The sequence below is a fragment of the Chlamydotis macqueenii genome, chromosome 26 (genome assembly GCF_036417535.1).
Source record: "Chlamydotis macqueenii isolate bChlMac1 chromosome 26, bChlMac1.mat, whole genome shotgun sequence".
In the NCBI taxonomy this organism is placed as follows: domain Eukaryota; kingdom Metazoa; phylum Chordata; class Aves; order Otidiformes; family Otididae; genus Chlamydotis; species Chlamydotis macqueenii.
The window spans coordinates 3,791,968-3,815,097 of record NC_141581.1 but is presented as its reverse complement, the minus strand read 5'-3'; the positions used below and the strand labels follow the sequence as shown (position 1 = coordinate 3,815,097).

The 23,130-nt window shown below is 60.1% G+C and overlaps 2 protein-coding genes and 1 non-coding gene across 4 annotated transcripts; 2 read left to right on the top strand and 1 right to left on the bottom strand.

The window, feature by feature from the left end:
- The first annotated feature begins 1,173 nt into the window (after positions 1 to 1,173).
- Positions 1,174 to 7,333, top strand: GRIN3B (glutamate ionotropic receptor NMDA type subunit 3B). Its single transcript, XM_086767180.1, has 10 exons — positions 1,174 to 1,614; positions 2,694 to 3,292; positions 3,774 to 4,824; positions 5,159 to 5,304; positions 5,464 to 5,579; positions 5,738 to 5,889; positions 5,982 to 6,146; positions 6,268 to 6,335; positions 6,438 to 6,749; positions 7,199 to 7,333. The coding sequence occupies exons 1-10, from the start codon at positions 1,174 to 1,176 to the stop codon at positions 7,224 to 7,226; spliced, it is 3,078 nt and encodes a 1,025-aa protein (XP_086623306.1). The 3' UTR covers positions 7,227 to 7,333.
- A 449-nt stretch (positions 7,334 to 7,782) lies between these two features.
- On the bottom strand, positions 7,783 to 22,169 carry TMEM259 (transmembrane protein 259). 2 transcript variants are annotated; one of them, XM_086767182.1, is made up of 11 exons: positions 21,413 to 22,169; positions 19,003 to 19,269; positions 18,532 to 18,700; positions 16,302 to 16,412; positions 14,781 to 14,903; positions 14,315 to 14,415; positions 13,378 to 13,435; positions 12,986 to 13,069; positions 12,306 to 12,438; positions 11,813 to 11,912; positions 7,783 to 10,403 (listed from the first exon to the last, which is right to left on the bottom strand). In XM_086767182.1, exons 1-11 carry the CDS (start codon positions 21,650 to 21,652, stop codon positions 9,555 to 9,557), a joined length of 2,235 nt encoding a protein of 744 aa, XP_086623308.1. In that variant the 5' UTR covers positions 21,653 to 22,169; the 3' UTR covers positions 7,783 to 9,554. The 2 variants fall into 2 exon arrangements, with proteins under 2 accessions (XP_086623308.1, XP_010115303.2); XM_010117001.2 differs by having other exon boundaries at positions 18,586 to 18,700.
- Positions 22,170 to 22,522: 353 nt separating this feature from the next.
- LOC147597549 (U6 spliceosomal RNA) lies at positions 22,523 to 22,629 on the top strand. Its single transcript, XR_015261197.1, has one exon. It is a non-coding gene; the product is annotated as a U6 spliceosomal RNA (small nuclear RNA).
- Positions 22,630 to 23,130: the final 501 nt, after the last annotated feature.

Here is a 23,130-nt window from a genome sequence, read left to right as displayed (position 1 = left end):
GGTGTCCCCGCTCTGGGGGCTCCCCGGAGGGTGCAGCCTGCGGCCCCCAAGTCTTCCCAGTCGCCCCACGCCCTTTCCCAGTCCTCCCCAGTGGAGTTCGTGTGCCTGGGGGCGAGGCAGGAAGCCCCCTCCTGTGCTGTGCCTGGCAAGGGGCTGGGGTTGGGGGGCTATTTTACACCAAGAGCCTGGTGCCCCCCCTTCCCCAGCTCCTACCCGCAGTGGTGGGTGCTGCGCAGTGTTTTTCCCTGCGGGAATGAGCTGCCGGGGGTCCCCCGAGGTCAGGGCCTTGCTCTGCGACGGCCCAGCACCCCCAGCGAGGGGCCGCAGCGCTCCCCGCACCCCTGGGGAGCTTCGCCCCCGTGGCCTCCCCGCTCCAGGCCGTCGCCGCAGCGGGAATCGGTTCGCCGTGACTCATTCCGTTTGTCTGGGGATCAATATTTTTTTGCCAGCTGGTTTTTGGCTCCGGCGCTCGCTTTCTTATTAATTGAGGAGAGGCTCTATCTCCCTGGCAGCAGACGTTCGTGCTCCGGGTAGCGGGGGGGTCCCTGGCCCGTGCCTCGCTTTCCCTGGTGAGGATGAGGAGGGAGACCCCACTTTTCCCTCCCCTCCTCGGGCTGCGAAGCTGCTGCGTGTCCGGCTTCCCCGCTCGCCCCGTCCCCACGCAGCCGCCCCGGGACCCCCGGCGGGTGCGGCTGTGATTGCGGGGGATGGAGGGGTCCGGGCCGGGGTGGGGGGGGCCGGTTTATGGCTCCGAGCCCGGCTCAGCGACCGCCCCGAGCGGCTTCTCCCAGCGCGGGGAGCGGCGGGGAGCGGCCGGCCGGCGAGGAGGAGGAGGAGGAGGAGGAGGAGAGGGAGGAAGGTCCCGCTGGTCCACAGGCAGCCGGGACCCCTGGAAGCTGCGGGGGTGGGGGGGGGTGAGGGGGGTCCTGTGCCGGGGACTCCACGGTCGCCGCCCGCTCCGCTGCGGGGTGCGGGGAGGGGACGGGACACGACGACGCACGGACGGACCCGCGGCGCGCGTGTGCGTGGGGGCTGCGGGGCGCGCGTGGCGCTGCGTGGGACACAGCGGGGGCTGCGGGGGCCGCTCCGGACCCCCCCCCCCCCCCGCTCGGCTCGGCGCTGCCGGCGGGACCCCGCCCGCCCCCGGCCCCGGGACGTTGAGCTGCGGGGCCCATGGCGGGGCTGCGGGCGCTCTGGCTGCTGGCGGCGGCGCTGGGGGCGGCGGGGGGACACCCCCAGCCCTGCCGCGGCCCCTCCCGGACCGGCCCCGCCGTGCGGCTCGGGGCGCTGCTGCCACCCCCCGCCCCCGGCCCCGGCCGCGCCCGGCTCCGCGCCGCGTTGCTCAGAGCCGCAGCCGGTACCGGGAGCTCGGGGGGCGCGGCGCTGCCCCACAACCTCAGCCTGGAGGTGGTGGCGGGGGCCCCGGCCGCGCGGGACCCGCGCTCGCTGGCGCGGTGGCTCTGCGGGGCCCTGGTCGCGCGTGGCGTGGCCGCCGTCCTGGCGCTGCCCCGCTCCCGCCGGGAGCTGCTCCAGCTCGACTTCCTCGCCGCCGCCCTCCAGGTCCCCTTCGTCAGCCTCCTCGACGGCCGCGGGCCCCTGCCCTTCCGAGCGCAGGTGAGACCCGCACCGCGACCCGCGCCCCCACCGCGACCCCGCATCCGCAACCCGCACTGGCACCGCGACCCCGCACCGCCACCCCGCGCCGTGACCCCACACCAAGACCCCCCGTCCGCACCGTGACCCCTCACCAAGACCCGCACCGGCCGACCGCACCTCTAGACCGTTCCCGGGAGGCTCGGACTCGGCTGCGGGGACCGGGGCCGTGGGGACACAGCGCTCCGTCCCCGCTCCCTGCGCCTCTCCCCAGCCCCGTCCCAGCCCCGTCCCAGCTCTATCCTGACCCTCATCCTGGGTCTATCCCAGCCGCACCCCGGCCCCATCCCAGCTCCCACTCCAAGGCAACTGCCCCAGCTCCTCCGGCAGCCTCGTGCCCTCGGGCCCAGTCCCGACCCCGGTCCGGGGCGGGGCCGTGTCCTGGCGCTGGACCCCCGCAGGCCCCGGTGCTGCCCCAGTTCAGCGACGGCTGTACCCGTGTCACGCTTTGCAGCCCAAATCCCCTCCCTGTGTCCTCGGGGTTGGATTTGTGCCTCTCCTTTCCCTCGGCCGGTCCCTTCTGGGGACAGCCCACCTCCCCACGGGGCCAAGTCATGTTTGGGCCCCTCCTGGTGTCCCCAACCCCTGAGCTGTGCCTGGGCCGAGGTGACCCCTCCCGCGGCACGCGGCAGCACCGTGCCAGCCCCTGTCCCACCAGCCTCTCCCTGGGGACCCCCGGGGCAGGTGGCGAAGACACGGAGGGTGTGGGGAGCCGGGGCAGCGCCTGCCTGGGAGCGTGAGACCGCTCTGCACGTGGGCAGGGGGGTGCCCGACCCCGCTGCTCCGGTGGCCACGAGCCCTCTCACCCACCAAGCCCGGGATCCCATGGGGGTCTCCTCCCCTTGGTCCCTGGGCGTCCCCCTGCGTCATGGGTGGGTGCAGGGCCAGTGCTGGGTGTGGGGAACCATCTCCCTAAACTGGGATGGGGGAGCAGGGGGTGACCCTGGGGCGGGAGGGACCCTGCCTGCTGCCACCTCCCAGGCTCTGCCCAGGGGTGGGAGCAGGGCAGGGTGGCAGCCGCAGCCCCTCCGTGTCGGCAGAGCCCCTTCCACTTCCACGTGGAGCGGCAGAGCTCGCTGGAGACACTGGTGGACGTGCTGGCGAGCGTCCTGAGGGCCAATGACTGGCAGGAGGCCAGCCTGGTGCTCTGCCACCCCTGGGATGTCTCCGGCTTCTTCAGCCTCTGGACTCGCCGCTCCCAGCTCTTCCTCCGCACCGTCCTGGACCTTGGCTACCTGGATGAGTCCAGGGCCACCCGCTACCTCCAGCAGCACGGGGAACGCCTCAGGGCCCTCTCCAGCCCCGTCCTGGTGCTCGGCTGCGACCTGCAACGCGCTCGCCTCGTCTTCCGGGCAGCCGAAGAGTCAGGGTTGCCACTGCAGGAGCTTCACTGGATGCTGGGCTCCCCGCTCAGCGCTGGCGAGCTGCAGACCGAGGGGCTGCCCCTGGGGCTGCTGGCCTACGGGGAGGTCAACCGGCCGCCGCTGGAGCTCTTTGTCCAGGACGCGGTGGAACTGGTGTCCCGGGCCATCGCCAGCGCCGCCCGCATCCGCCCCGACCTGGCTCTCCTGCAGACAATGGTGAACTGCAACGACGGGCGCCGAGCAGGCGCCGAGTCCTCGGGGCTCTTCCTCTCCCGGTAAGGGAGGTGCTGGGGGTGCCCTGGTCCTCCACACTGGCTCCAGCGTATCGGGGTGCGCAGGGGGGGGCTGCGTCCCAGCCCTGGGATAGGGTGAGGGCAGAGCTGCGGCAAACCAGCTCACGGAGCCCGACGCGACCCCTGGGGTGTGCAGCTGCTGCTGGGGGCTCAGCTGCCCCCGGTGCCCGCTGCCCGACACGCTTTGTGCCGGCTGCGTGGGTGGGGAGGGCCGTGTCACTTCAGATCTCCCTAACGCTGCCCTAGCACGGCCGCTCTATAAATATTAATAACGCTTGGCCCTGCCAGCACAGCGCGCTGCAGGGCAGCGGGGCCGCATCCTGCCGCTCCTCCCGGCCCTTGCCTGCGCCCAGCTCATTCACCTCCTGCTCCTGGCCCCAAGCCCCGGCCCTCGTTCCCCCCAGCCACGGCCCTGAAACCAATGACACCAGTGCCGTGACACCCTGTCCCCCCATCCCGCCAGGTTCCTGGCCAACACGTCCTTCCACGGCCGAACGGGGCCCGTGCGCGTGGAGAAGGCGACGCTGGTGCGCCCGGAGCAGCAGTACCGCGTCTGGAGCCTGCGGCGGGACTCGCGCGGGGAGCCCACCTGGGTGACGGTGGGCGCCTGGCAGCGCGGCAAGCTGGAGCTGGAGGAGGGCGCCTGGCAGAGCCACCGGCAGCACAAGAGCCCCGGCGAGGGGGCCGGAGGGGCCCGTGCGAGGCTGCGAGTGGTGACGCTGGTGGAGCATCCCTTCGTCTTCACCCGGGAGGCGGACGAGGACGGGAGCTGCCCCGCTGGGCAGCTCTGCCTGGACCCTGGCACCAATGACTCGGCCGTGCTGGATGCCCTTTTCGAGGAGCTCGGCGCTGAGAACGGCTCGGTGCCGCAGGCGTACAAGAAGTGCTGCTACGGGTACTGCATCGACCTGCTGGAGAAGCTGGCTGAGGACGTGCCCTTCGACTTCGAGCTCTACATCGTGGGTGATGGGAAATACGGGGCCTGGAAGAACGGACACTGGACGGGGCTGGTGGGGGACCTGCTCAGCGGCACGGCCCACATGGCCGTCACCTCCTTCAGCATCAACTCGGCACGGAGCAAAGTCATTGACTTCACCAGCCCCTTCTTCTCCACCAGCCTGGGCATCCTGGTGAGGACCAAGGACACGGCATCGCCTATCGGGGCTTTCATGTGGCCTTTGCACTGGACCATGTGGGTGGGCATCTTCGTGGCCCTGCACATGACCGCCCTCTTCCTCACCCTCTACGAGTGGAAGAGCCCCTACGGCATGACCCCCCACGGCCGCAACCGCATGAAGATCTTCTCCTACTCCTCAGCCCTCAACCTCTGCTATGCCATCCTCTTTGGGCGCACAGTGTCCAGCAAGACGCCCAAGTGCTGCACCGGCCGCTTCCTCATGAACCTCTGGGCCATCTTCTGCCTCCTGGTGCTCTCCAGCTACACGGCCAACCTCGCGGCCGTCATGGTGGGCGACAAGACCTTCGAGGAGCTCTCGGGTATCCACGACCCCAAGGTAGGAGAGCGTCTGGGCTGCCTCGGGTGGGGCTGAGGTCCAGGGAAGGGGTTGGAGGTGGGGGGGTTCTGTCCTTCTTGCTGCACCTTCCCCACTGGAACGAGCACGAAGGGTCTCCCCAGCCCCAGTCCTGCAGCACAGCCCTCCTGAGGTTGTGTAGGGTCTTCCCAGGCCCCCAGGAAGCTTTGTGTCCCCCATGTTTAATCCTGAGCTCAGCTCCAGGGTTGGGAAGAAGGGGACCGCATTCACACCGAGGCTGCCCTTGGGGTGGAGGGGGGTGGGAGGGGGGTCCCCAGGGAGCTGGGGGTGCTGATGCTCTGGTGCCTCCTTCCAGCTGCATCACCCCTCGCAGGGCTTCCGCTTCGGCACGGTGTGGGAGAGCAGCGCTGAGGAGTACATCAAGAAGAGCTTCCCCGAGATGCACGAGCACATGCGCCGCTACAACGTCCCCACCACCCCCGCTGGCGTCACCATGCTCAAGTGAGGGGTGGGCAGAGCATCGGGGGGGGGGGGGGTCTCCACCTTTCACCCCCTCCCAGGGCAGGCATCCCAGGGAGGGGTGTCGGGTTGGGGTGACCCCCAGGGAAGGCGGGGGGTGGGAGCAGCCCCCTCTCTGAGGGTCCGTCTGTGCCGGCGCAGGACAGAGCCCCCCACGCTCAACGCCTTCATCATGGACAAGTCGCTGCTGGACTACGAGGTCTCCATCGACTCCGACTGCAAACTGCTCACCGTGGGCAAACCCTTCGCCATCGAAGGTCTCGGGGGGGCTGCGGCGGGGGGGGGAACTCGGGGGGGGGGGGGGTGGGGGATTGGATGAGTGTGTGTGTGTGCGTGTGTGTGTGTGGTGGGGGTTGGGGGCTGTGAAGCCCCCACCCCAGTGGTGCTGCTCTCTCTCCCCCCGTGCCGGGACCAGGCTACGGCATCGGCCTCCCCCAGAACTCGCCGCTGACCTCCAACATCTCCGAGTTCATCAGCCGCTACAAGTCGGCCGGCTTCATCGACCTCCTGCACGACAAGTGGTACAAGATGGTGCCCTGCGGCAAGCGCGTCTTCGCCGTCACGGAGGTGCGGGCGGCCAGGCCCTCGGCTCCTGGGGCTCTGGCGGGGCTGCTCCTCACCCCAGCCCGGATGACACCCCCCCCCGCCTCTCCCCGCAGACCCTGCAGATGGGCATCTACCACTTCTCGGGGCTCTTCGTGCTGCTCTGCATCGGGCTGAGCGGCTCCCTGCTCACCTCGCTGGGCGAGCACTTCTTCTACCACCTCGTCCTGCCCCGCATCAAGCGCAAGAAGAAATTCAACTACTGGCTGCACACGAGCCAGGTGGGAACGGAAGACCCCGCCTCATGCTGCTCGTCCCTCTTCCCTCCTGCGGCCCTGGGCCGTCACCCACCCCGTTGGCCCCCCCAGCCCATCACCCATCCATCGCACTCTTTCCCCACAGAAAATCCACCGGGCTCTGAACACGGGCACGGAGGAGCAGAAAAGCCAACGGCTGAGCTTGGAGCAGAGGTACAGCCAGGGCTGGCTGCCTGCCCTGCTCTCCTCCTCCTCCCCACGGGCACCCACTGTCCTCGGGGGGCCCCCTCGCTCCTTCTCCCCCTCCCCGAATAGGTGCAACCTCCAGCCAAGGCAGGCGCCGGCAGCGGGGCAGCGCTGGAGCGCCCTGCAGAAGGAGGCACGGCGGGTGCGCTTCCAGCTGGACAAAGCCCCCGCCGAGGGCGAGGGGTCCCCACGGCACCCCGGGAACGGGCAGGCGCCGCGGCCTCCGGACGAGAGCGAGCTCCGGGAGCTGGAGGAGAAGATCCAGGAGATGCGGGAGCAGCTGCGCGCGGCCCTGGCGAGGAAGAGTGAGCTGGTGGCTGCGCTGGGCGCGGCGAAGAGCGGCCAGGCGTTGCCGGCCACCGAGGAGCCCCAGGAGGAGAGGTGACAGGGGGCAGGGAGGAGGGAGGCAGCCTCCCAAAACACCCCAGGCCAGGCTGCTCAGCCCAGACCACCACCTCGGTTGGGGCAGGAGCAAAAGAGATGAGAGACAGAAGGGAAAAGGTGGCAGGACAGAGTGGGGCTGTCCTGGGGCTGGGCCTCCTTTCCCCAGCACCAGAGCTGGCGCGTTTGTCTCTTCCCCCCCTCCCTCCCACTGCGGCCGGAGCTGAGGGGGTTGAGCTCTGGGGAAGGCAGGGGGTTGAGGGGGGGAGAAGCCCCTGCAGAACCAGGACAGACAGCAGGACACGCGCTGGCAGAGCCCTCAGCAGCGCTGCGTTTTTAAACCACGCCAATAAAGATGATGGAGGAAAAGAAAGTCTGCCTTTTCTCTTCCTGCTGCATGAGAAACGCAGCAACGCTTGGGGTGAGGGTAACCCTTCCCTTCCCTGCAGGCCCAGCCCCAGCACAGGACAGCAGTGAGGAGGAGGAGGAGGAGGAAGGTGAGCCGCCCTCATCCCACACCGTACTGACACGGCAGCGAGAGGCCGAGACCCGACGCTCCCCTCCGGGAGAGCCAGCTCCAGGGCAGCGAGCCGGGCTGAGCAGAAAGGGACCCTTCCTCGGGCGATGGCGAGAGGGACAGCACCGGCCCCAGGGTGTGAAAAGGCGGCAGGCCCAGCGCGCTCCCCTCGGCCCCGAGAGCGGAGGAAGTCCCGTAACTCGCAGTCCCACCGCGGGGAACGCCGGGCAGCGGGGCGAGAGCGCAGACCCTCCCTGCCCGCAGCCTTTCCCCCGGCACGGAGAGGCTGCCGCACGCCGGTGAGCGCAGCCACGACGGGGGCTTGTGCTCGGCTCCCCCCTGCCCTGCCAGCACCCCTCTCCGAGCCGTAACGGGGCAAGCGGGGCCCTCCCCGGGGCAGCAGCGGCTGCCCAACGACTGAGAGCTCGACTTGCTGCACCCGCACCCCCGCCGCAGCATCCTCACACCTCCGCGTCCAGCAGGAACCCAGCACAACTGCTAGCAGGACACCACAGCAGCCGTTAGAGATAATATTTATTATTATATACAAACACATTTTGTACATTAATTAAATAGAATGAACTCTACTCTTCATTCATCAAATCATTTGGTTTGTTTCTCCCCTTCCCCTCCAACCCACCCGCTCCTCGTAAAAGCCGACGATAACTCCTTGCTCCCTCCACGTCCACGCCGGAGGCAGGGAGGCAGTTGCCTTCGAGGCCCCTGCCCAGAAGGATGTGACATGCTGGGCACGAGCAGGCTCCCCGTTCCCCAGAGCAACGCTCAGGGCCCCTTGAGACAAAAAGGAAAAGAAAAAAAAAAGAGGGGGCAGAGAAAGCGAAGCAGGGGGCTCCAAGCCCCCGCAGTGCCGACACAGAAACCCTTTCCTGGTGGAAGCCACCGAAACACACACAAGAGCCCTCCAAGGGAGACGGACTGCACGGACACTGCTCAGCCGTGGGGAGACGAGGTTGAAACTGGGGGCACTTCCACAGGGCCACAGTGTCCCCCCCAAAGAGCCGAGTGCCCCACGTGTCACCTCCCAGCGCTGCCCTGTCCACCACACTCCTCCCCGAGCCGCTCTCCTCTCGGGACGTGCTCCTGCGTCACCCCGCTCCACCTACACGCGCAACCCCTCCTTCCAGCCACGGCCTCGCGCGGGCCCAGCCCGTCTCCGTCCCAGCCCCACCACGTCTGCCAGCGGCACTGCAGAGGGGTCGGGCGCGGCCAGCGTCACCTCTGCTGCCAGGGAAATGCAGGAAAATCAGCTGAAATGTCTTGGCTTTAGTGTTTTGGTTCTTTGCTAAACCATCTCATGCAACAGCTCAGCCAGTGAAAAGCCGCTCTCTCCTCTGGGATGGGGCTGACCTTGAACGCAAACGTGTCCCGTTGAGGGGACAAGGCACTGAAAAGCAAACCACACCACCCACAGCGGCAGGCGCTGAAAGCAGAGGTGCGCAGAGACAGAGCTGCTGTCCTCCTCGTCCCAAACGCCTACGGACAGCAGCGCTGCAGAGCAGTTCCCAGCAGGTATCACTCGAGACCACGCGCCCGCACCAGGAGCTCCCACTTTGTGCTGGCCACACGCGTCCAAGAGCGGCCAAACTCCCAAATCCCTCCCAGCAGAAGGGACAGCTCTTCTCCAGGGCGGCCGAACACGGGAATCGACCCCGCTGCTTCCGAGCCCGGCCAAACGCACGTCTCCTGGGATGGGACCTCTAACCTGGCAGCTTCCAGCCCCCAAGCCCACCGGCCCAGGGAAGTTGAAGGGCAGAAAAAACGAGGCCGAACCGCAGCTTCTGCTTCGGTTATTGCCCAGGTTACTTGGGGCTGCCCAGCTTTGCCCTGGTGTGAGCAGATCTAGCTCCTCCTCCCCTTAAGGAGAAGGAAAGTTCACCAGGTTTCTCCTCTGCTTCCTGCGGCTCTCGCACGGGGGTCTGAAAACGCCGGCCCTGCTCGCATGCAGCTGCTATGCTAACCAGAAAGTTGCCACACGCACACACACGCACGCACGGTTTGTCCCAAATCAGCCCACGCTTGTGAACCCCTGGACTGCAAACACCACGGCAGGGGGCAGAGCCGGGCGGTCCCACGCGCGTCGGCCTCTCTCGTACGCAAGCGCAGACGTGCTTCGCCCAGGGGAGCTCCCTGCAGCACCTTTTCTCTGTCCCAGCCGCTCTGCTTCCGCTAAGAGGACTTCATGGGTTAAGGATGACGGTGAAGTGAGAAATAGTAACAAACAAAATCCCAGCGCCTCCCTGGCAGTCCAGAACGACAGCGCGAGGGACTCAAGACAGGCTCCTCGAGTCCGGCTCCGGGCAAAGTTTGGAGCTAGGCGTACTATCTGCTGGTGCCGGGCAAGGGCCGCTTTCACCCCGGTCCCCCAGAGCGCCACCCAAGCGTCTGTCCGGACCAGCGTCCTCCGCGAGGGCTGGAGGGCTCTCTGCCACGCTGCCGTTCACAACGCAGTCCTCGCCGCTAGGTTTGGCTCGGCTGCCTGAGCCCTCGACAGCCTCAGTCTGCTCGGGAAGGGGAGGGCTGGGGAAGGAGGCTCCCTCCTCCTGCGGCGGGACGAGGGGCGCAGCTGGTGCCGCCTCTGCGGCAGGGGGAACATCTGCTGCAGCCACCACAGATGTTGAAGTGACTTCAATGGTGATGGAGCCCATGGCGGTCTCCGGGTGGTCGCTGCTGACCCGGATGCGGGCAACCAAACCGGAGGCGGCGGCGGCATCCTGAGGGTGCCCGTTGGCCACGGCTTCGTGCACCACGTTTGGCTCCAGGAGGGTGGCGCTCAGGTCGGACAGAAACGAGGCTTCCGTAACGATGGCGGCTGTCTCGGCTACCCAGTTCAGATTGCTCCCAACAGAAGCGGCTGTGGCAGCGGCGATGACGCTGGAGGCCTCGCTGGGAGTCAGGGCGGCTGCGCTGCCGCTCTCCCCGGAGGGCCCGGCGGCCAGGTGGGGCCGGCGGCTCCCCACCTCAACGGGGGCGGCTGTGGTGTTGTTGTTGAGGTTGTCCTGGAGGGTGGTCTGCGTGCCCTGGCCTACCTGCTGGTTCTGCAGCAGCATCTCCTGGATCCGGATCTGCTGGAGAATGGCTGGCAGCTCGTAGTGGTGGAAGAAATAAATCATGGAGTGCTGGAGAAGGCAAAGGGAAAGGAGTCATGCGCTGGGCTGGGGCTGCAAGCCCAGACATACCTCAGCGTGCTGGTTTCAGCTGGGATAGAGTTAATTGTTTTCCTAGCAGCTGGAATAGCGCTGTGTTTTGAATTTAGGATAAGAATAACGTAGATAAGACAGGGATGTTTTAGTTAACGCTGAGCAGCGCTTACACAGAGTCCAGGCCTTTTCTGCCTCTCACAGCGCCCCACTAGCGAGGAGGCTGGGGGTGCAGGGGAGCTGGGAGGGGACACAGCAAAGGGACGTCCCATAGCACACGACAGCACGCTCAGCGTATAAACTAGAGGGAAAGCTGGCCGCAGGCCGCTGCTCGGGAACAGGCTGGGCACCAGCCAGTGCGTGGTGAGCAACAGCATCGTGCATCACTCGTTTTACCTGTTCTTTTACACCTTCCTCTTCTGCCCTATTAAACTGTCTCTGTCTCAAGCCACAAGTTTTACTTTTCCCCCCCCCACCTTCCACTTCTCTCCTCCATCTCACTTGGGGGGCAGTGAGCAAACAGCTCTGTGGTGTTTACCTGCCTGCCGGGTTAAACCGCAACATGTAGAGAACTACGCTTTCCTCTCGCTGTAAAGACAACGACTGCAGAATTTGGCTGCTCTGACAGCCAAGAGGTTATCTGAAATTTTGGAAAGACATATCCCTTCTACGACTCCTGCAAGCTGCTGTCAGAGCTTTTATAGTTTCTCTCTGAAGACAGGCAATGGCGTACAACCCCTCTTCCCTTTTAAGGGCTCAGAATAAGAAGGGTGAAGGCATTTCTCTGGCGCATCTCCAGTCCCCCGTCTCCATCCTGCAGCAGAGAAAGGGGGCAGGTCAACAGCCCGAGACACACGAAAGGTTTGCTTGAACCAGGATATTGGAGACATCAATTTGGAGCTGGTCTTGCCAGCATCTTCACTGCACAGCCCTGGCCCTCTCCTCAGCCTCTGCAGAGGAGATCCTCAGCAGGATTTCTTCCAGAAGGAGGAGACAGAAATCCTTCCCTAACACCTTCCAAAAGTCAGTTGACATCAGCCTGCTGTCAGTCACGCAGCTGGATGAGCCAGGACCAAAAGGTCCTGCTGTTCAATAGCTTCCTTCTGCTGTTCCATTTCCAAACCAGGGACATTTCCATCTCTCACATACGTAAAGACTGCTACTCAAACTCAGCTTGATAAGAAGTTTGCTAAAGCCCAAAATGCAGTTGATTTCCTCCACTTTGCTCCCACTGACTGTGCTGTTGAAATCAGCAATGCAACAATTTAAATCGCAGGCAGTCAGATCCCTGTGAGGGGCGTGGAGTGACCAGGACCGAATTCACGCGGTGGCACCTGCCTCCCCGCGGCTGGCGGCACCGACGCGCGGCAGGAGCGGCAGCTACTCACCTGGATGAAGAGCCACGAGGTGACGAGCGCCAGGCTGCTGTACTGCCCGTTGAATCGATAGTGGTAAGCGTAGAAGGCAAAGTGGTACAGATAGAAGAACCTGGACAGAACGGCAATAAATATCAGGATATGGCAATGGAGAGGAGAAACGCGAGTTAATTTCTACGCCTAATCTGTTCTGAGCTGGGGCACTTTGCACGGGGTGGTGCAGACTCTCATTAATTAATTAACAGGCTTTCAACAGGGCAAAACAAAGGGCAGGAAAAGGGGTGAGGTGGTTCCTGAGACACAGGCACGAAGCCTGAAGTGGAAGCGATTGCACTTTGAACCCTGTGACACGTAGGGCATTGCCCACAGAGACGTACAGAGGCTCTCAAGAGTGGAAGCCCTCCTGCCTGGGAGGCTTGGAATGATCCGAAGCAGCCTCCCACCGGAGAACGGGACACGCGGTGAGAACGCGCAGTGCGGGAGCGAGGTCGCAGCCGGCTCTCACCTGAGCCAATGCCTCTTGCTCGTATTGGTGTGGCAGCAGATAGCATCGTACTGGTCGGCCAGCCACACGATGAGGATGATGTAAAACGCCGTCGTGGTGTCGTTGAAGAACTCGGACATGATGGCCTCCATACCTAGAGGACAGAGGGCACCTGGCGTCAGCACGCTGCAGGGCACAGGCAACGGGCTTCCCAGAGGGGCAGGCGAAGGGATCTGTCGTGTCAGAGCCGGGGCTGTACGACTGTACGGCAGGACAAACCAGCTCTGCTCAAAGCAGCAGCTACGGCCAAACCTGCTTCCCTGCTGACTGTCGTCAGTGCGCAGGCCAGAGGATCAGCTGGCTCCGGACAGTGCAGATTTCAGGGGGTTTTTTTTGGTTTTTTTTTGTTTGTTTGTTTGGGTTTTTTTTTCCCCAGTCAAATTGTGCTAATGCAACACGGTCACAGAAGTGTGAATCTGAAATGAACTAAAGTGACAGACAAAGCTTCAGTTTATGTGATTTCCAGGGGACCCAGAAGGACAATGCAGCTCACTGTGCCATCAAATTCCAGAGCCTTCCGCCTTCTGATGAGCAAACTCACTAACGACCTGCTGTGGCCAGGTCAGACCAGGGGGTTACGCTTTCTACAGATCCCAATGGGACTGGCTGCACACACACGAGGAGCAAGCTCACGTCCTTACCGACTAGAGCCAGAATGACTGTGAGGAGGGGAGCTGCGGGGAACGCAATCGTCATGTTCATTTCCAGCATCTGCAACAGGTCAACTGCAAGAAGGAAAACACACGATAACACAGAGCGGACGTGGGGCCGGGAAACCCTCCGCCCCCATGTTACTCCCCATTCCAAGCACTGCAACATGAAGTCCACTGACCCACGTCCACGGTCCCTGACACTTGTCAAGAGACAGAACAGCTCTCTCAAGCACGGTGACAGCGGAATACAGAGATATATTCCCTCTGCAGGTCCGTGCAGGACCCTTCTAAACAACAGCAGCCAAGAGCATATAGATGATACCCTGTACTGCAGCAAGCACGGTGCCCAGCACACCCTGAATGCCTTACAAAATCCTTACCAATGAAGACAAAGATCTGATGGTGCGAGTAGCGCAGCAGCATCGAAACAGAGAGAGTCTGAAACATGAGAACAGAAGGCAGCGTTAGAGCCCCACAGGTCCAGGGAGTCACCTTCAGAATCACACCACGGCAGATGCCTGGACAGGCGAGTTTGGACTTGCAGTGTTGCACAGCGCACTGTGCATATCCCACGTTTGCTAGTTTGAGCTATGCAGACTGATTTCCCAAAGAGTAATTAGGGCTTCACAAACAGCAATTAATCTTTGTATTACTGCAGTGAAACAGTAAGTAATTTCTTTGTAAAGAGACTGATTCTGAATATTTGAGCAGGGGCCAAACCAAACAGCAGCAGCACGGCCGGATTTCTTCCCGTCCCACACCTGTGCTCCTCCCAGCGGCTCGTAACGCCTCTCCAACAGCCACCCAGCACGCATTTCCTCGTCTCCCACTGGCCACAGTATGGCTGTACAGGGAGCTGCACCAGCGGACAGTCGGGCACAAGGGGAGACAGTCACCCAAGACTCTGAACACAGGCTTAGTTATCACTTGGGGTCTTGTCCAACACTTATCTGTAATCACCTCGTCTCACACATAATCACAGGAGACTCGGTTCTATCTTGATCACTCCTGGCAAATTAGTTAGGCCTGTTCTTAAAAGTCTTCGAGGACAAACTTGTGCACCCTGTGCGCTGGCAGCCTGAGTGTTTTAACCGCCCTTAGAGACTCTCAGACACGAATCTCCCTTTTGACAACAAAACCAGTACTTCATTCTATCTCACCTCCTCTCTTTGTCTCACTGTTAGGATTTTCAGAACCCACATTAATTAAAAAAAAAAACCCAACAGAGTAGAACCTCCTACTCCACCAGCTTAGCTTTAAAAGCAGATGAGAGCTCAGGGCTCGGAGTCCAGCAATGCCTGGCTCCTGCCAACTTACAAATATGACCATGATGACAAAGGCTGCCAGATACGACGTCCTCGCCATCCACATGCTGACAAAGCGATAGTGCTCCCCAGACACCACATTGCGAAGGAAACCTGTAGAAGAAAAAAAAAAAAACAACACAGACACACAAGCTTCATGTGATTAAGCCACACACTGAGAACAAATTTCCAGTGCCTTCTAAAGAAATATGATTTAACGCAAATCTATGGCAACACCTCCCCACGGCAGCACTCTTATTGTTACGCAGCGCAGTAAGGCAGGAGGAAGTCACGTTTGCAGACACCTCTCCCCTCCTGCTTGTTTCATTCTGTCCTTGACAATAACGTCTCTACATAAGACAGGGAACTGTTCCCTGCATTAGAGATTAATCAACTGTCAGATGATGATATTCATGCATCCACAGAAAAAACATCAGCTGCTCTGCACAGGTGCTGAAAGCGATTCCTCCAAGCCTTACCTTTGTTTTCCTCATTTTCAGCTAAAGCTTTGACACTCGACATCAAGATGTCATCATAACCCAGAAACTCGTCCAGCAACAGGCGACTGAACCTGTCCCCAAAGCACTGATCCCTGGTAGGATCTAGAGAGGAGACAAAGAAAACATTCAGATTGCTCACACCTTAAGCCCCAGAGGTCTTCTCAGCACTCAGTTCCCAGCAAACCTGTGTCTGCGCTAGGACCTCTGGCAGTGTAACTAAACTGGGCAGGACTGGGAGGGAAAATGTCACACCCCGATAAATCTAGCCACGCTGTCAAAATGCTAATGTCAATCAGGCCTTAGAATCACATCAGTGCTGTCACACTCTCTGTCGGCACAGACAGAGGGAATCTGCCTTCTAGGCTTGGACTGTCTCCCTAGGCTCACCCCAACTAGTGGCCCAGAGAAACAAGCTTGGGTCAGACTCGGAGGGCCAGGCTGAGGCCTTTTAGCCATCGGCTGGCCTCAGCACGACACCGCTGGGGCCCAGCGTCCCCACGCACCCTCCTGCAGCGGGACACGCGAATGCCTAGACTAGAACCTTCTAGTCGAAGATGTCCCTGCTCCTTGCAGGGGGGTTGGACTAGATGACCTCTGAAGGTCCCTTCCAACCCAAACCATTCTGTGATTCTACGCCTGCCCACGGCTCTGGGTGCTGATGGAGGCTGTTCAGTTCCACCTCCTGAAGCTGGTACTGCATTCTGCTGTACAAACACTGAACAGCTCATAAAAATAACCCAAACCTAAGCACAGTAGGAAGTGTAAACAGAAATATTTTTTCAGTAAATGACTAGGATATTTATGAAGGAATTTGTCTAGCTGAACTGGAAAACTCAGGTCAGTAAACAGCTATTTAACATGGAAACTGCCCAGCACCTATACAGGATAACCACTTAACACTCCAGCCCAGCTGTGCTTCAGTTGGATTAGCAGCACGCAGTGAAATCTAGTCCGATCGCTGCACCAACAGCTCATTACAGATCAATGACGTTCACAGGCATGAAGAGGTTTGAGACCACGGACCTGACCTAGCATTTAACAGAGCAAATGCCAGGAGAAGAGAATGCTGTTCCAGGAAAATGGTCTGCTGGTGCTAACAGGGGCACAAAAGTACGTTAAGGCAGGGCCAAGCAGACCTGCTCAGCACCATCCCTGACGCTATTGCTCTTGCCACTGGGCTCTAACGTTGTGCCGCTGCTGCTCCACACTGAGCCTGGATCTTCAGTACCATGAGGCTCTTCCTTCCTCAGGGAGAAAACTGTGCCTGACGTAACATTAGAGCTCGGTGAAACAGGCTCCACCATTTCAGACTGCTCCTCTTGGAAAGGTGTGACCTACTAAAGCAATAAAGACTCCACAAAGAAGCTCTCCTAGATGGAAAATGAGCGCCATCAACTGTTACAAATAGTTTCCGCAAGACTAAAGAGGAAATTGCGCATAGGTATCTCTGCAGAGCGCTCACCCACCCCTGCACCAGAGCGGGCTGGCTCCCTCACTCACCCAGCGTCACCACCATGACCGGGATGCTGAGGCGCTGGCGAGTGCTCTGGGACAGGCGCAAAAACCCGTACTCCAGCGAGTACTCCACGATGTACTCCTCCTGCGGCCACACTGCGAGAGAGGGGGAGGGAGACTCAGCAGCAGGGTTTGCAAACCGCCACCAAGAAAAAACAGCACCTCTGGATTCCCTCCCTCCCAACACGTTCTGGAAAAGAGAATCTTGTTGCAAGCACAGGCTCGCTCCAGGCTTCCTTCAACCAATTTGAAACAAATCAATACAAATTCTTCAAAATTGCAGCCCATTCCCTCGACATCAGTCCTTAACGTGAAACTTCTGGGAAAGCATCAGGGCAGTGGTTCCAAACCCCATCAGCGTTGTCCAGAGTCCGCCCGCATCTTTGCCAGGCAAGCCCTAGACCACTCGCTCTCGCTGTGTTCAATTTCTGCTTTCTATGTTGTTTAGGAAACAGCAGGAAAACACACTGTACACCTGCTGAACACCACGTAAACACTCAGCAGGGGGAGAGCACTGTGCTACTCAGGAGACAGAGGTCACTGCTGAGATTACAAATCTCAAATCTAAAGGCAGGAGCAACTACGGCTTTCCAAAAAAATTTGATGCCTGAAGTTTCCTTGATTTTTTTAAAGAAAGGTCCAAAATATATGCGTTTTGCTACACCATCTCTGAAAGGACAAAACCTCCTGCTTAAGTTGGAGCCAAGCAATTTAATCCCCGATCTTTCCAACTGTCAGAGCGTATATTGCAAGAGGCGAGGGGAGGCAGCTGCTGGGCATCTCACAACAAGGCAGCAAAAAAGCTAAAACAGTACAACTTGAAAGATATGTTCCTGTCTCTTCTGACTCACAGCAACAGAAACGCCCACTTTACTTCCCCGCCTCTGATCCCCCTCCCCAGGCAGCACACACAGGCTGGTGTGTTTGTTTCACCTCTTGTTTCCATTATAAAACAGATTTAAACTGAAATGAAAATAAAGTGTTTAAACATCAACAAAGGAATTGCCTCCTTTGTATCATAAAACATTTTTCCACGGTAAAAGATTCTGTCTAAACATCAAATTTGGTGTACTTACAGCATAAGAAACCTGGAAAAACAATAAAATCAGGTGTTTGGCGAATTGGGACGCATTTGAAAAGCTGAATTTTTTTAACTGCGCTGGGAAGCAGCACAATTCTCTCCCCACCACGCTGCTGGATCGTTTCCAACCAGGCGTTCGGCAAATCGAGGCACAGCCCGTCAGCGCACACAGCACCACGCAACGTGACTCTCTCGCAGAACTTAGGCAACTATTAATAAAGGTATCGCACCAAAAATATTTACTGCTCTTTAGTCGCATGTGACTTAATGATCTTAAAGTCAGGACTAATTAGTTCTGGATTGGCATCAAGCAAAAACAACGCAAGACCAAGGGAGCAGGGCCACTGCAGCATCCAGTCTCCCAGTCCTCCACAACCAGAGCATCCGGTACTTCCGACGAGCAAACCGGTCCAGTCTTTCCAGGGACAAAAGTGTAGGTGAAAAAGGCAAATGAAATAAGAATCCAATCGCCATGTTTCTTTTTTAATACATTTCCTCCCTAACCACTAGAAACAGAAGTTATCCAACACTGGAACTCCATTTTAAATAACGCAGAGCCACTAAATTTCCCTCTACGGTTTACGAGGCATTAACAGCTTGAGTCACGCTGGAACAAGGGGAGGGACAAAGCAGGATGATATCCTGAGCGATGCAGAGCAGCAACGCCGTATCTCGCAATCCACTAGAACTTGCTCGGTGGCTTTCACGATTAATTAGCTACTCCAAGCACTGGGGTTGACTCAGAGACCCAAAATCCAGCCCAAACCCGGTTAAGGCGAGGAGGATCCCTGCAGATCTCAAGCGGATGGCAAGCTGCTCAGAAGAGGGAGTTTCCCATTCACCTGAGAGATCTGGCGCTGGTCTCTGCAGAAACACGACGCCAGAGCAACAGGCTCCGGCAAATTTTACAGCCCAGACGACCCCCGACTCCCAGCCTCCCTCCAACTGAAGGGCAGATCTTGCTGCGGACGCGGTGTTAGTATCGACAGGATTAACCGCAGGCGAACGCACCAGGGAAGACGTTTAAAGCTACTATGCACGTGCCCAGGGAAGCGGGAAGGAATGAGACAAGCAGGGAAGGAGCACGGGGCAGGGGAAGGAGGGAGCACAGACAGCAGCATAAGTTGTCTTTACCTGCTCTGGCTAGCATCTCAAACTCGGACACAGTCTCCCTCAGAGGCTGCATACCTTTAGTGGCCGCTTCGCTAAACGAGAACTCCTGGCTTTCGTTGTGGGTCAGCGCCTCGGTGCTGCTCACCCGGGACGGCTTGAGGAACACCTTGGGCTCGATATCCAGCTCAAACTGTCGGAAAAGCATCGCAGGGAAAACCGTGTTAGCAGTTACTTCAGTTCCCATCTTCTGCGCTCCGGTGAAGGCCTCCACCACCAGAAGGAGAACAAAAGAGGCCACTTTCTCAGGCTTTACTTTCTGTCTTAAACCACCAGTGGCTAACGTGGAGATCCAGGAAACGCCAAGGAACAGGCTCTGCTCCCAGGTGATCACAGAAGGACTGTGGCACACTTAACATTCTAACAAACCATTCCTCCCCAAACCGGCACCCAGGTCCCCATCACCTTCTGTGTACGCCAGGAACACGACTTTACCTTGATAGAGCTGTTTTCAAACATGTCCACAGTCATTTCCTCCTCTTCCTCCTCTTCTTCCTCAGCTGGGGATTCAACGACCATTCCCGGGAACTTCTCAACACCGCAGAATTGCAGGAAGATAGGGGCTCGGCTCGAGTTGCGCTGTATTTCCACCCGCAAGATGCCGTCGCGCGGCCATTTATCCCGCACGTGCTCCAAGCAGTTAATGGGCGAGCGGGAGAAGGCGATGTGAATGTACGCCAGGATGAACAGCACAAAGAGAGCCTACAGAGAGCGAGAGACAAAGCAGAGACCGTCAGCGCAACCAGCCTTGGCCTGTTTACAGGCTGCTCAGGTTTAACCATCTCCTCCTCGCCCGTAAAGACACCGGATTAACCTGGACAAATGGGTTTGCAAGTGGACAACCCTGGTGGTCTCTGCATCAACAATAAAGCGGCCCGCAGCAGCAAGAACAAGCTCGGAGCTGCCACCGATACCCACGCAGTACACGTGCCCTGCTGAAAGCACAGGTCACGCACGCAGGCTCCAGTGCCACGTAACATCCTGCAAACCAACGCTGTCCCCAGAACGACTGCACCGCAGGCACACTGACCAAACACAGCGCCAGCACACGACGAGGCTCCAAAGCATAACGAAAGAAACAGAAACACATCCGTGGCGTTCAACCATCCCCTCCTCAGCACAAAGTGTTCCCTGTTGAAGCCCAGAGAAGACTGCCCAACTCGACAAAGGCAGAATAAAGCGAACCGCGACAAAAGACAAGCCGTGACAAGAGCAGGACAACCCAAACCCACGGCAGAACCGCCAGCTCCGTGTTCAGACCCGCCACGCGCCGCTGCAAGGTACGGACTCTGCCGTGGCGGAGCCTGAGCTGGCCTGGCGGGGCCGGGCGCACGGAGCACCACCGCTCCCTTGCCCTGGCTCACTCCAAGAACAGCGATAAAGTCACAGCAAAACAAAGTGGACTAATAAAATCTGTTCCGTAGCAAAGACAGTAAAACTAGCGTGACATTACCCAGCGCTGTCCAAAGTTCACAGCCGAAAGCTCCCAGAAACACCGGCACAATAAGCAGCACAGCTGAGTTTCAAACGCTCACTTTCCAACTGCACTGAGATGCTCGTTCCTAATTAATCTCGCTGTCCCTGCTCCCTGTCATTCCTGACCTATTTGCTGTGAATAAACAGACTGGTAAACATCTCCTCTGCAGAAGAGCTGCACAGGAAGACACTAGGGAAGGGAAGGAAAGCCCTCCCGCGCCGCAGGAGCGGCCACGACGGAGCCAGCAGAGCCACGAACAGTTTCAGGACTCTGTGAAGAGCAGCACGCAGGACCAGGGTCTCTGACTTCACCTCCTACCGGTACCCCGCAGGCAGAGCTCAGGCTGGAGCCTGGCTGCCTCCTGACGGCAGGCTGCTCTCTGCAGACGCCCTGTGAGTACTCTCACTTCCTCGGGAGCGCTTTGATCCAAAGCAGACAGCAGCAGAAACCGCTACCAGCCGGGCCACTCGCTCTGCCTCACAGCCTCGCCGTTCGCACCATCCAGTGTCCCTGTCTGCCTGACTCCAGTTATACCACGGGGAAAGAAAAAGAGAGAGAGAGATGTTAAAACCTGGAACGTTTATTGGGAAGGGGAGAAAATGTGTATGTGCAGTACAAGACGAGTTGTCCTAAAGGTTTTCTTGCTTTAAGTGGCTGAATTTAGGAAACTCAGAGCAGAAGCATGCTCTTGTCACCCGGCAAGCTCCTCTCCCCGCTTCCCCTCACTCTACTTTCCCACACTGGCACTGGCGAGAAGCATTAGCGTGTGCCCTGGAACTCGTGGTGCAGGATTTAACCTATAAGGAGTTCACCCCCAGACACTCAGAGACCCCTCTGTGGGTCTCCAATCCTGCACCCACACCAACAAGAATGCAGGTGGGACTTTACACGGAGGCGTGACGGCACGCAGGCACAGCTGAAGGCGCTGACTGCTAAAAAGAAACAAAGTTAAAATGGAGTTGCACGCTAATCGCTTCCAGAAAAGAAAAGACAAGACTCCAACAAAAGACCAACAATCAAATCTCTCACGTATGCAACGTAACCAATAAAAGTGACTGCTCGGAAACAGAAATCTTTCACGGACCTGAGGCACGCCAGCGTGGCTGCCCATCGAATTGGCTCTGTGATTTCCTTTTTACTTCCAGAGCTCTGCTGGAGTGGGGACCACCACAGACCGTTACGACTATCCACGTCTCTCTCACAGAAGAGAGGCCCACGGGAGCTCAGCGGACAGCTTGGGGCTGCGTCCCAAACACAGGCTCTAGCAGAGCCAAGCTTTTTTGAGCGTATAAGGAAATTTATGCCTTAGCGCCCAACTGCAAGCTAGCAAGGGGAATGTCCACTGCTCCCCACAATGCTGCCCCTCACCTTGAGGAGGACGAAGAACTCGAAGACGCGGCGGAAGGAGGGCGGGAAGAGGCGAGCGTAGGTCACTGCCATCTTGAAGAAGAGCGCGTGGAAGAGGCGATCGCGTACGTTGATCAAGGGGTTCTGGTTGAGGTTGGGGTTGCGGACGCCCCGGTTGTTTCCCCCGGCAGCCCCGCCGCCCCCGTTGTTGTTGTTGTTGGCCGGGTGGTGGTTGTTGGCGTTCGCCTGGTTCTCGGACATCCTGACACCGGTGGCAGGCAGCCGAAGGGCGCTGGTGAAGCTGACCTGGGCCGGAGGAGCCGTTCCTCCTCCACAGAACAGAGACGGGCGAGGCGAGGCGGCCGCTCCGGAGGGGCCTGCGGGGCGGGAGTCAAGCGCTGCCTGCGAGGGGCTGGGGAGAAGCCCCGCGCCGGGAGCTGCTCGGTGCGGGGCTCCAGGCAGGAGCTGCCCCGGTCCCGCTCTCCCCGGGGGCTGTCACCCCGGCCTCCCGCGCCAGACGCCTCCCGAGCGGAGGGCGGGTCAGGCCTGGCGGGGCCCAGGCCAGGCTCCGGGGCTCAGCGGGCCGCAGGCTCGGCGGGGCCCGGGAGCGGGACGGCCCGAGCAGGCCCGGCGGGGACGCGGCTCCTGGGCCGGCCCCGCGGCCATGGAGAGGGGCTGTCAGCGGGGCGGCCGGGCCCGGAGCGCAGTGGGCGCCTCGGCTCTCCTGGCGCGGTGCGCGGCGGTGCGGAGCGGGGGGCCCGGTCCCGTCCCCTCAGCGCTCCGCCGCCATCTTCCTCCGCCGGCACGGGCGAGGGCGGCAGTGCGCCTGCGCCAGCGCACCGGGGAACTCTGGGACGGCGGAGGACGGGGGCCAGCCCCGCCCCGCCCCTCCATGCAAATTAGAAGTCCTCCCGCCATGCACCGCGCGCAACCGGCAGTTCTCGACGGTGGCCGCCGAAAAGAGAAAATTTCTGACAAAAAGGAGTTTCGTAGTATAGAAATAGACAGATATTTCTTAAAAGTGTGAAGTCATAAGGAAAAGCGCCGAGGTCTAGGACAGAGTTACTCGCCATGACATTGAAATTATTAAATAAGAGAGGTTCAAATAGCATCGCCGCGAGAGCCCAGTTCGTGCTCGCTTCGGCAGCACATATACTAAAATTGGAACGATACAGAGAAGATTAGCATGGCCCCTGCGCAAGGATGACACGCAAATTCGTGAAGCGTTCCATATTTTTTCCTTTTTTTTCCAGAATATTACAAACCTCCCCCCTCCTGCTCTGGGGGACCCGTTTTGGCCCCCGCTCCGTGCTGGGGGCACCTCCGTGCCGTGGCGGTGCACGGGGTACAGACCTCCCGTCCGGTCAGGGGAGCCTCCTGGGGACGGCTTCTGCCCTCCCACCAGAGGAGAGGGGTCCCAGGGGTGAGGGAGGAGACGGGCACCCTGAAACCTTCGCACCCCCAGCCCGGGGGCTCAGCCCAGCCCTGCTCGGGTCCCTGCGCGGCGCAGGTCACAGTGGGACAGCCGACTGAGGGCGAGGCCCCTGCCCCGCGCTGGGGCACCCATGGGGGGAGAAGGACGGAGCTCCAGGGAGGGTGGCAGGCAGAGACCCCTGTCCAGGCAGAGACCCCTGCCCTGGCCCACCCAGAGGAAGACCCCAGCTGACCTTCGTCCACACAGGGAACTGTGGGGAAGGGGCTGCGGGGCAGCAGCAGAGCAGGGGGCCATGCTGGCTGCT